Genomic DNA, 12,588 nt, shown 5'->3' on the forward strand with positions numbered 1-12,588 from the left:
GTGGTGGTAGATCTGCTGATCCCCAGCGCTAAGCCTGGGAGTGTAGAGCTGGGGAGCTGGGGGACAGGCAGCAGGGAGAAGGGCTGCTGTGAGGCTCTAGGCTCCATACCTGGCACCACACTGTTAGCCTGAGCTGATATCTAGGAAATGAAAAGAAAAGAAAAGAAAAGAAAAGAAAAGGAAAGAAAAGAAAAGAAAAGGACTTAGCTATAGATGATCTACTTGTGAGACAACCTCATCTCAAATGAGAAAGCGGAAGAAACTTGTTTTGACAACAAAACCAAAAGAAAAAACCAACAGGAGTTTCTGGTTTTTAAATGCCATCTACTTTAAAAGTGAGGTTTGGAATGTCACAGAATTTTTTTTTTTAAACTTCCATAATGTCACTAAAGTGAACACCCCACTTCTGCTATGCAAATAATTCTGAATAATTAAAATAGAAGTTAGAAGAGAAAAATAATCTCAGAATAGTTATCTAAAACTAGACAAATTACGACTAGTCTTTGTTTTAATTTCTGAAAATATATATAATCAAATATGACAGTTGATTTGGGGAAACTGTTCTACTACCTTGTTACCATCACTACAGCAGGCTCATCTCTAGGTCTTTCAGATGCTAATTTCCATTAATTTACACTATCTCCTTGGAAGACTAAGAGGCAATGCTAATAAAACTGGAGCACAACTTGACACCTAGATTAAAAAGATCAGATAGGTTAGGACTAACATCAAAATAAATCTTTTACTTCATACATGCACCTTGGAGGGGAAATGCTAAGGAAAAATATTGAAATCCAGTATTTATAGCAGTCAATCTGTAATGGAAGGCCATGAATAGTCAGAAAATATTTAGTTATAAAGCTCTTCATACTATCAGTAGGGAGAATGAGAGGTTGTTTAAAAACAACAGTAACAAGGATGATAGGAGACATTTTAAAAAGGGAAATAATGCAAATATTTTCAGTAATAGTTTGAGCATGTCTGCAATTCAGTGAGAATCCTCCAGAACTCATTTAAAGCTCAGAGGGAAACAGACTCTCGATGTTATTGTGCAGATCAACATTACTACACACCAGAACATAGCCTCAGGATGAACTGATCACCTCTTTCTGGTAAGTCTCAGAACAGAGAAAATAACATTTCTCAACTGGACCATTTAGAAATCGCTTTGAAGTCATATTTTGTTTGTTTATCCCATATGTAAGGTAGATGTGGTCCATTCTACACATGGTCATTTGGAAAACAATGAATTGCAATAAAAATAAATTACTTTCTCATGCATTTGAGGTAGTATTTCTTTAAAGAGAGGACTTATTATGAGTGTAATAGGATGGCAGTCAATGAAACAGGATGACTGGACCTTATGAAAAAGAAGGAAATTAAAAATTATCATTATCACTATCACCTGCAGGGAGTAATTTATCATTTCTGTTCTTCATTGGTATCATGTTCCAACAGCGTGTGGTTACAGCAGATACAATTAGGCAGCTGGCCACAGGAGGAGGAGGAGAATGTGCTTTTGATGGAGTTTATCCAAGCATGGAGATAGACTGCTTGTAATCCATGCAGCAGAATCAGTGTAACAAAAATACAATTCATTTTCTGCTGGAGTATTTCTTTCAAAATCTTAATATGGAATTCAGAAGCTATCTGATGAGTCTGAAGCAAGTAAAGAGTAGGTAACACATAAAAATAATCATCATGACTTAAGTTACTGTATATAAGCCAATCAGATGAACACACACGCATAAGCCAAACTAGCTGCTGCACAAGGACCTGCGTGGTAACTGGTGTTTACATTAAGACACAATCCACGAATACAAAGATCATGGTCTATAGTCTCTCCCAATATTGACTATACATTAAATTATAAACCCTTTCTCCTTCAGTTAATGCTTTACTTCACCCCAAGAGGTAATTTGCATCTTTCTTTTGTAATTCCTCTAGGGAACAATACACATTAAGTGCCATGTACTTCTCAGGGGTATTACCAGACTGAATGGTGTTTAGAGACAGATCAAGCAATATGGGAACAAGACAATAGACCTGAAAATATTTGAAAGGTGTTTTTACTGGAAAAAAAAATAAGTGACTTTTTGATCCATCAAAATATCACCAGATCGTAAGTGAAATTAGTTTTATATTTACTTTGCAATTTCAAGATTTGACTAGTTGATGAGACAAAAAGAGATCTTTTCAGAACCTAAAACATAAGCACTTTAACTGACTTTCATAAACTGATTTCTCAAATTCCAAACTGCTTTAACAGTTTATTTATTATAGCTGCAAAAAACTAAAATATTTTCCATGTATGTTGAGCTTTACATGTATTTCACTTAAAAAAAACAAAAACACTTCTGAAGTATAATGCACATGCCAAAGGGCAAAGGAGGATTTGTATTTCATGACAAATTTTCAGACATAATCCAGTTCAAGGAACAGAACCTTCCAAAACTTCCATAACCCCTTTTGTGCACCTAGTGAATTCTACATTTCCAGCCTGTCAGGGTAATTACTATCCTGCTTTAACTTTTCCCCAGCCTTATTTAACAATAATCGGCACCATTTGAGTTTTAAGATATTCAATGTGTTAATCTAATGCACATACATACTGTAAAATGATTATCAACAAACTAGCTAGAGCCTCCATCCCACCACACAGCCACCTATCTTGTGGTGAGACCATTTATCATTTAATGTCTTAGTGTGCTATCAAGCTAGTACCTCTATCACACCACACAGCCACCTATCTTTCTCCTGGTGAGACCATTCATCATTTAATCTCTTAGTGTGCTGTCTGACCAGTATCTCCATGAATGCCCAGGCCTGGTAAGCACCACTGTTTCTATGAGTCTGACTGTTTCAGATTTCACACAGAGTTATGTCACAGAGTTTTGTTCTTCTCTTGTGATTTATTTCACTTGACATTTTTGGCCTCAAGGTCTATTCATATATTCATACTGTTGAAATAGCAGTGTACCCTCCTTTCTCATGGCTAAATATTCTATTGTCTATGTGTGTGTCTGTGTGTGCACACACAGACACACACAGACACACACAGACACAGACACACACACACACACACACACACACACACACACACACAAAATCTACTTTATCCAGAATCCACTGATCAATGGAGTGCTGTAAAATGCTCAGTTCTTATAAACTTTTAGGGGAAAAAACTTCTTTTAATGGTCCTTCTCCGAGAGGGAAGGACCAAAAGAGACACACATGCAGCTTCATTTCTGCAGGAGACTGGGGGCTTGAGCCAGGATCCTTGAACATGGTAACATTATGTGCTCTATGGGTAAGCCACCACTCAGTGCCCTGTTCATCTCTTTGAATTTCCATTTTTAATCTACATATGATTACTTTAGAAAACATGCCAACATCAGCAGTGAAGCACTCCTACTATCTTAGCAAGGCTTGTTTGAAGAAGTGCCCAAGGTAGAAACAACCAATCAACCCTTGAGGTGTGAAAAAGACTGTGTCAGGAAAGAGGGTCCTTATGCTTCCAGATTTAAATTTTGGTAAAGAACAGCCTATTAATTTTTGATTCACTGCTGGCCCCTACTTATTCAACAAGTTTTGGAAGGCAGAGAATACAATACTTGCTATATTCAATGTTAAACCAAGACACAGAATTAGTATTCAATATATGCTACTTGAATAAAAAGAATCTTGAGGATGTTGGGCGGCAGTACAGTGGGCTAGGCACATATGGCGCAAAGCACAAAGACCAGTGTAAGGATGCCAGTTCGAGCCCCCAGCTCCCCACCTGCGCGGGAGTGGGGAGTGGTGGTGTCACTTCACAAGTGGTGAAGCAGGTCTGTAGGTCTTTCCTTCCCCCTGTCTTCCCCTCTTCTCAATTTTTCTCTGTCCTATCTAACAATGATGACATCAACAACAATAATAATGAGCACAACTGATAAAACAAGGGCAACAAAAGGGGGAAAAATAGCCTCTAGGTGAAGTGGATTCATGGTGTGGACACTGAGCCCCAGCAACAATCCTGGGCACACAAAAAAAAAAAAAAAAAAAAAAAGCACCTTGCTGTTCCCTCACTGTTTCCATAGAAACTACTTCTTGCCTCTTCATACAGTATCAGTTTCTTACAGTTTGACGTAAACACTGACGTTGCCGAACTACTGTCCAATCACGGAGTCTATGGGCCACTGTTAGTTTTTAAAATGGTAGAAAATACTATCAATGCTAAGTAAATATTGTATTTTAGAACTAGAAACATAGCAAATTTTGGGGGGAAAAAAAGGAAACATAGCAAACATACTGAATCTGAATCTAAAAGTCAAAAGTATAATAAAGTAGCTTATTTTTGTGGCTAGTTGGTCAAGTTCTACCAACTTGACCCGTCCTATCTTCACTTAGTTTTCTAGATAAAAGAACTGTGTCAATTTTAATAAAACAGTGAGTTCTGAGCCACCTGGCATATATAACAGAAGTCTATTGTTTTCCTTCTTGACCCGTCTCTCCATGAGAACTGACCCTCCCAGTGAACATGTACAATCAAATGGATGGAAGCATCAGGTACTATGAGATTTTTAGAAAATGTGGATGTTGATATTCACGATGGTTTCTGCCGACCATAAGTGAAAGGAATTCTGAGCTGGGGAGATTGCTACCTTACAGGCCAGTACTCCAGGGATAACTGCTCGAATCAAAGAGGAAAATACCAAGTCAAACTCATTTATTTTCACAACCTAATAATGCTAATCGGCAGCCTTTGAGCTAAGATGAGGGAAAACTCCTCTGACATCTGTAATCAAGGGTCTACTACTATTGATTACTTGATAAATGAGCCATTTTTATGCCTCTTACTGTGCTTGAGATAAGTATTCAAGTTCTGTGAGTGATTACTCCTCTCCTAAATGCAGTCTGACCCTCTGTACTACTGATTTCAACCCGGACTCTGTATCCACCTAGAATTAAATGAACCATACTAACATCGCTTAAGAATTTCATCGCTGGATGTGAGAATCTTCTCATAACACAACTCAATCAGAAGCTTTAAGATGAGATTCAGAAAGTTTTGAGAAACAGAGATTTAGTGGTGTGATTTAGTCTGGCTTTTAGGAGATCAAAAGCACAGGAATCTACAAGTAACTGTAAGGGAAAGTTGTTTTGCTCAACTTCAAGGTTCCTCATTTTGTGAAATTTTAATACCCTTTGATCAAGTCTTCATAACTATTAAGTTGTCAGAAAAATCATGAACTATTTTCCTATGTATTTATTTTTTTTTCCTTTTTCTTCTTTGCCTCCAGGGTTATTGCTGGGGCTTGGTGCCTGTACTAAGAATCCACTGCTCCTGGAGGCCATTTTCCCCATTTCTTTTTTAACATTTTTAAAAAAATTACCCTTATTTATTGGATAGAGACAGCCAGAAATTGAGAGGGAAAGGAGTGATAGAGAGGGAGAGAGACAGAGAGACACCTGCAACACTGCTTCACCACTCCTGAAGCTTTCCCCTTGCAGGTAGGGATGGGGGCTTGAACCCAGGTCCTTGTGCACTGTAATGCGTGCGCTCAACCAGGTGTACCACCACCCAGCCACCCATTTTCCCCTTTTCTTATTGGATAGGACAGAGAGAAATTGAGAGAGGAGGGGGAGATAGAGAGGGAGAAAGAAAGATACGTGTAGACCTGCTTCACAGCTTGTGAAGCGTCTCCCCGCAGGTGGGGAGCCAAGGGCTTGATCTGGGATACTTATGCCAGTCCCTGTACTATGTGCACTTAACCTGCTGTGCTAACACCTGGCCCCTTTCCCTATGTTTTGTTATATATAAATGCATCACGACTTTTCCGACAGCCCAATACATAATCTTACGTGTGACTCCTTCCACTCAAAATTTTTACTGGGCAAATGAAATATTGTACATGCATAAAAATAGATATTTCTTAGTCTTTTTTCCAGTGTTCTAGTGAAGAATAACTAAAACAGACAACATGGGGGCAGGGCAGTAGCACAGTAGGTTAAGTGCATATGGTGCAAAGTTCAAGGACCAGCACAAGGATCTCGGTTCGAGCCCCCGGCCCCCCACCTTGCAAGGGGTCCCTTCACAAGCAGTGAAGCAGGTCTGCTGGTGTCTTTCTCTCCCCATCTTCCCCATCTCTTTCAATTTCTCTCTGTCCTATCTAACAACCACAGCAATAGTGACAACAACGATCAACAACAAGGGCAACAAAAGGGAAAAAATGGCCTCCAAGAGCAGTGGATTCATTGTGTAGGCACCCAGCAATAACCCCCCCCCCAAAAAAAAACAGACAACACATACATAACAAGGGAGCAAATCATACAGCAAATAAACCCACTAAGCCACTGCCAAGAGCAGAGTCTTTATTTTATACCCTTTGAGAGGACAAATCCCCCTATAAGGTTAACTACTATTCTGATGTTCATCAATAAATAATTTAGCTTGTTATGGAAATTTAAACAGACTTTCCTGTATCTTATAGTCAAGATCATCTCTTGAGCTGATATATATTTCTCCATAAATATAACACATTCACTTCTCCAGTATACTACTGATTAGGGCTTGTCTTGTATTATAAGGAATGGTGCCGTAGACAAGAGTACCTATCTTTAGAGAATGCAAGAATATATTTCTGTTGTGTTCCTTACTTATTCCATTGTGTGTAGTATTAGGAGTGAAACAGCTGTCATGTGTTTAGTTTTTAGTAATACAACTGGTAGTTGTAGATAAACAACCTATTGCAGAATGTTGCTTTTTTAGCATCTCATACAATGTTCTCATTAATGATTCTTAAAAAAAAAATCCTACAGAGCCACAGGGTGATGACACACCCAGTAGAGCAGAGGACTGGGGTTGCTCTGGCCCCACCTGTAGAGGGCGAGCTTCACAAGCAGTGGAAATATGCTACAGGTGTCTCTCCTCTACCTATTTCTCTATTTCTCTATGTCAAAGAAGGAAGGGGGAAGAAATAGCCGCTAAGAGTGGTGGGTTTGTGGTGCTGGCACCCAGACCTGGTGATAACCCCAGTGGCAAAGAAGATAAAATCAACTTAAGACCTCAAGAGGTGACTCAGCATTAAGGCCTTGTGTTTGGTCTCTGGCACCATACAGAATAGACAGGGGAGCTTTCATTTCTACCTTAATGGGAAACAGCAACAACGGGCTGAAGGGAGGCTTACCAGTGTAGCTCATACTTGGCCACCAGTGAGGATCCGGGTTCAATATCCACGTGCTCATGGGAGCACCAGGCCTGGCATCAGTGGAGGCTCTATGAATGGCAGAGTGCTGGGGTCTCTCTCTACTCAACCTACCCTCACCCCTACCCCCCACCCTCTACCTGAAACTGAGGAGGAAAAAACATTCTGCTGGGAGCAGCAGAGCTGATTTAGTGCAAAGCACCAGCAACGAGGGGAACCCTACTATGAGAAATTTCAAATATTTACATAGTTATATAAATTCTAAGTATCTATCACTTACATGCAATCATTCCAACAACATAACTTTCCTAGCATTTTCTCCTGTCCTTTTTGCTGAGCTGTTTTGAAGCAAATGTCTGAGTGTGACATTTCTCACCTATAATTTCACGGACCACCCTCTATATCATACGGCCATTCACATAAGGACAAAACCAAAACTGATTTCTAGCAGAGGTGGAATCATATCATTAGAAATACTCTCCCTCCAAAACATAACATTTAATGAGTCTATTTTAAAATATATACCAGATGTCCCACTAAAATCTACAATACAAGTTCAAGACAAATCTTACCACTTCTAAGCAGCACAGATGTGTTTTAATAATTAGTTTCTTTAGCTGATTAGTTTTGCAAGGTCAGAATCAGGTCAACTTACACTCAGAAAGTACTAAGAGCTGACTTAATACTCGTGACTGAGGATAGAATTAGGCTTCTGCTGCCGGAAAATTTTTAGAAGATATCAAAGGACATTTAAGGAGCATAACAACAAAGATGGGGGCTCTTCTTTTAAGTTCTTGTTAAGCTATTGGAAAAATTTAAAGCCTGATTTGAAAAATAAAGTTAAAACAAAGTGCTAAGAGTAAAGACTCTATAGCACCGCTCAGTTTTAGCTTTTGATGGTGCCAGGGATTGAATTTGGGACATCTAGGCATGCAAATCCTTTCTCTAACATGCTGCACAGTCTCCATGTCTTTGAACTTCCTTTGAATATCATTTGCATTAGTTTTAAAAGACCAACTCAAAAGACTTGTTTTGATTTCCTTATACACTATCTTTCTATCATTTATCAAGTACAGCCTTTAAAAAAAGAACCAAACTGTGGTCCGGGAGGTGGCGCAGTGAATAAAGCATTGGACTATCAAGCATGAGGTCCTGAGTTCAATCCCTGGCAGCACATGTACCAGAGTGATGTCTGGTTCTTTCTCTCTTTCCTTCTATCTTTCTCATTAATAAGTAAATAATAAAAATCTAAAAAAGGGGAAAGATCCAAACTAAGAACAGAAATTTAGTTTTAATTTACTATTGTTTCCTATTACATTTTAACTTGAAAACACTCCATGTGGGTCCAGATTCACTGTAGATCAGGCAGTTAAACAGTCTATTCAGGTTCTGCTGTCTTCATGTAGGATGCAGAAGGGTCTCACTTTAATACAAATAAAAGAAAAAGCTGGACAAACCAATTTTAAAATTAAAATTATTTAAAAAATTAAGATACAAAGTCAAAACTAGCTAAATTTCAAAACAAGGTCAACAAAGGGAATATAAATAAATATAAAAAAATTAAAAAAAAAGCTAACTAAATTTCATAAGAGACAAACCCTTCCTACTTGAGCAGAGAAAACAGTGGTTTTTAAAACTGAGAGCATTTACCGAATGCTCAGAGCCTCAGGCCTGAGTTTTGTGCATAACCTTTTATTCTATTTCCCTAGCCTTCAAATCAAGAGGAGATGCTTGAAACATAGTCATGGCACTATCAGTGTCCACCACCCAAATTCCATGCCTGTGAACTTTATTTGCTGCAGGTGGGTGAGACCTGAAGCTGAAAGCTAGGTCCTTACTCATGGTAACAGGTGTGTTAAGCCAGGTGTAACACCCCCACCCTGTAAACTTCTACTTTCCTAACACTCACATTTTATATTAACATTAAGGGTGTCCTGAAAAATGGTAACTCAGTATAGTTAGTTTAGAAAGAAAAACAGACATTATAATAATCTGACATGGCAGGCCACATAGGTGCTTTTAAATACATCTCATTCATTGTCTGCGTAACTAGCCTTCAAGATAGAAATACCATTGTTCTCAAAGCAGTTGGTTAATCTGAGGTATAAATTACCTATGAAACAAATGAATGCTTCATAGAACCAATTATGACTTCAGACTTGCTGAACTTTTCAAAGGCTCATTCTTTCTTCCTGTTATAATAGGTCGATTCTTTAAGAAAGCGAAAGTGTCAGTTTACCATCATACACACAAACAGGAACTATTATAGCAATGGAACACGTTTTACTAAATCTAAATAGAACATAACTTTTGTCTTTGCAGATTCAGTATTCTTGGTGAATTCTATGGCAATAACAGATAACGATGCTGGTATAAAGGAGTGTGTCATACAAACATGGTTGCCTAATACTGCCTTCTGAACTGAATACACTTTAAGTAGTCTACTGACCTATTAAAACAGGTCTAATAGACTAACAAAGGCAAAAACAGACTGTCACAGGCAATTGTCCTTCTCATTTATCACAAGCATGGTAATTAATTCCTTTGCCTGCCAATCAACTGCACTGGTAGTGAAAGTAATCAAAGAGCTTACCGTGCATGAAGATGTCTTTGTGATTTTCAGGGTAAAATCTGAAGAAAATTCCAAATCTGCGATACATGTTGTATGGCAATCTATATGCTGTCCATCAGGGGGGGAGGGCATAAGCAAAACCATCAGTTCTTTTCTATGTAAAAGGATTACTGTAAACAAATATTTTGCAAACTTCACTTACATCCAACTTTGGAGGCCATTTCTAACATTAAGGTCTGCTAGTACTATCGTTTAGTTATTTTTTTCCCCTTTATATCAAATAAGTACATTTTACTTAGATTGTAAAGTCATACTATACGTTATCAATGAAATCACATAAAGATAACGACACTTTGAAATGAATTAGTGAAAAGGACAATGTATTTTAGAATGCATTAAAAAAAAATTTTTTTTTATTTATTTATTCCCTTTTGTTGCCCTTGTCGTTTTACGTTGTAGTTATTGTTGTTGTTATTGTTATTGATGTCATTGTTGTTGGATAGGACAGAGAGAAATGGAGAGAGGAGGGGAAGACAGAGAAAAGACAGACACCTGCAGACCTGCTTCACCGCCTGTGAAGCGACTCCCCTGCAGGTGGGGAGCCGGGGGCTCGAACCAGGGTCCTTTCACCGGTCCCTGCGCTTTGCACCACCTACGCTTAAGCCGCTGCGCTACCGCCCGACTCCCTAGAATGCATTTTTATGATTGCGTTTGAAGATGATTTTTTTTAATGTATTAGGAAAAACCAGAACAACTATAACCAAAGAGCAAAACCAACATGAAGATTCAACTGGGGGAAGAACATAAAGTATTCTGTTTGCCATTCCCGTCCTCCATCGTTTATTTATTTAATAACTTTAAAAATACACACATATTCTCTAATCTGTTTATTTATTATTAGATAGAGAACTTGAGAGGGGGAGACAGACAGAGACAGAAAGATACCTGCAACCCTGCTTTACCACTTATGGGGCTTCTCCCTGCAGGTGGGGCCCCGGGGATTGAATCTGGGTCCGCGTGCACTGTAACGTGTGTGTGTGTGTGTGTGTGTGTGTGTGTGTGTGTGTGTGTGTGTGTGTGTGTGTGTGTGTGTGTGTGCGCGCGCGCGCGCTTAACCAGGTGTGAGACCACCTGGTCCCCCCCCACCTCCATCATTTAACTGTGGAGATTGGATGAAATCACCTTAGAAGTCTGACCAGAAGGGAGTCAGGCGGTAGTGCAGCATGTTAAGTGTACGTGGCGTGAAGCGCAAGGACCGCGTTAAGAATCCTGAGTCGAGCCCCTGGCTCCCCACTTTCAGGGGAGTCGCTTCACAGGCAGTGAAGCAGGTCTGCAGGTGTCTATCTTTCTCTCCCCCTCTGTCTTCCCCTCTTCTCTCCATTTCTCTCTGTCCTATCCAACAACGATGATATCAATAACTACAACAATAAAACAACAAGGGCAACAAAAGAGAATAAATAAATAAAAAGTATAATAAAAAAAGTCTGACCAGAAATAAGTTCTAAAGGATTTCAATAGTTGATTTGAACACATCGAATTACATACATCTGAACAATTAGTATTAAGAAAAACATACAAATACTTAAAAAAAAATCTTCATTTTCGAGTGAATATTTTAACTGTAACTTGTTATTCATAGCAGTTACAATTCTGCTAAAGATCATGAGAAAGAAACTGCCTCTTGCACCCCAACCCTCCCTTTTCTACTCACCCTTACGGCTGAATTGGCTGAAACTACACTCGTGCCCTGAGCCAAAGAACTCAAATCCCTTACTGTCAGTGTAGCAGAGCAATCACCAGGGCTGCAATCACTAATGAGGCTGCATGGTTTTGCTTTTTTTTCTCTTTTCTTCTTAAAAACAGAAGCCAACTGTAATTAGCTTCTCTACTAATTTCATATACTGTAACCAGTAGAGAAAACTAACTAATTAAGAATATCTACTTTGTGTAGAATACAATTTTTAATGTCATGATAGTAATAGGAGCACTAAAAAGCGGAGACAGCATTCTGAACCACACACTGAGAAGCGACATTTGATAATCTAACTGAAACAGATAAATCAGGGTTATTGTTCTAAACCTGTGTAATCTGGACATAGGATTTTACTTGGATTCATTACTGAGAAGTGTTTGTAATACGTGATATGAACGAATAAACTGTACATTGCAAGTTAGTGTGAGGCAAGAGGTGATGATGTGACACAGCAGGGTTTTCTGTCTGCACTAAACCAAAGTAAATTGATTTAACGTTTCCAGTTCAATAGAGTAGCTATCATATATACAGACATGAATCTAAAGGAGTGACATTTATTTTTTTAATTATCTTTATTTATTTACTGGATAGAGACAAGCAGAAATTGAGAGGAAGGGGATGAGAAAGAGGGAGACAGAGATACCTACAGCCCTGCTTCACCACTTATGGAACTTTCCCCCTGCAGGTGGGGACCAGGGACTTGAACTGGGTCCTCGCGCACTGTAACATGCGCACTCAACCAGGTGCAGCACCACTGCCTGGCCCTAGGAATGATATATATATTTTAAAGATTTTATTTATTTATTTATTTATTATTTTTTTAAGATTTTATTTATTTATGAGAAAGATAGGAGAGAGAAAGAACCAGACATCATCATTCTGGCACATGTGCTGCCAGGGATTAAACTCGGGACCTCACGCTTGAAAGTCCAAAGCTTTACCATTGCGCCACCTCCCGGACCACAGGAATGATATTCTTAATAGGTAAATAGTATTATCACAAATTGCTTAAGTCTGATTAAAATAGAAGGAAAGATACTATTGTAAATCCCATATGCAAAATAAATGTATTAATC

At 38.7% G+C, this 12,588-nt stretch overlaps 1 protein-coding gene and 1 long non-coding RNA gene across 2 annotated transcripts in view; one reads left to right on the forward strand and one right to left on the reverse strand.

The window, feature by feature from the left end:
• The window catches only part of PRMT3 (protein arginine methyltransferase 3), an 82,301-nt gene that overhangs the window by 16,813 nt on the left and 52,900 nt on the right, over positions 1 to 12,588 (reverse strand). Inside the window, exon 13 of the mRNA XM_007515880.3 lies at positions 9,781 to 9,867. Coding sequence (XP_007515942.1) covers positions 9,781 to 9,867 — 87 coding nt within the window. The remainder of the gene's footprint in view (positions 1 to 9,780; positions 9,868 to 12,588) is intronic.
• The window catches only part of LOC132533900 (uncharacterized), a 187,820-nt gene that overhangs the window by 15,850 nt on the left and 159,382 nt on the right, over positions 1 to 12,588 (forward strand). The gene's annotated exons all lie outside the window — the stretch shown is intronic.

Source organism: Erinaceus europaeus, chromosome 17, assembly GCF_950295315.1.
Source record: "Erinaceus europaeus chromosome 17, mEriEur2.1, whole genome shotgun sequence".
In the NCBI taxonomy this organism is placed as follows: Eukaryota; Metazoa; Chordata; class Mammalia; order Eulipotyphla; family Erinaceidae; genus Erinaceus; species Erinaceus europaeus.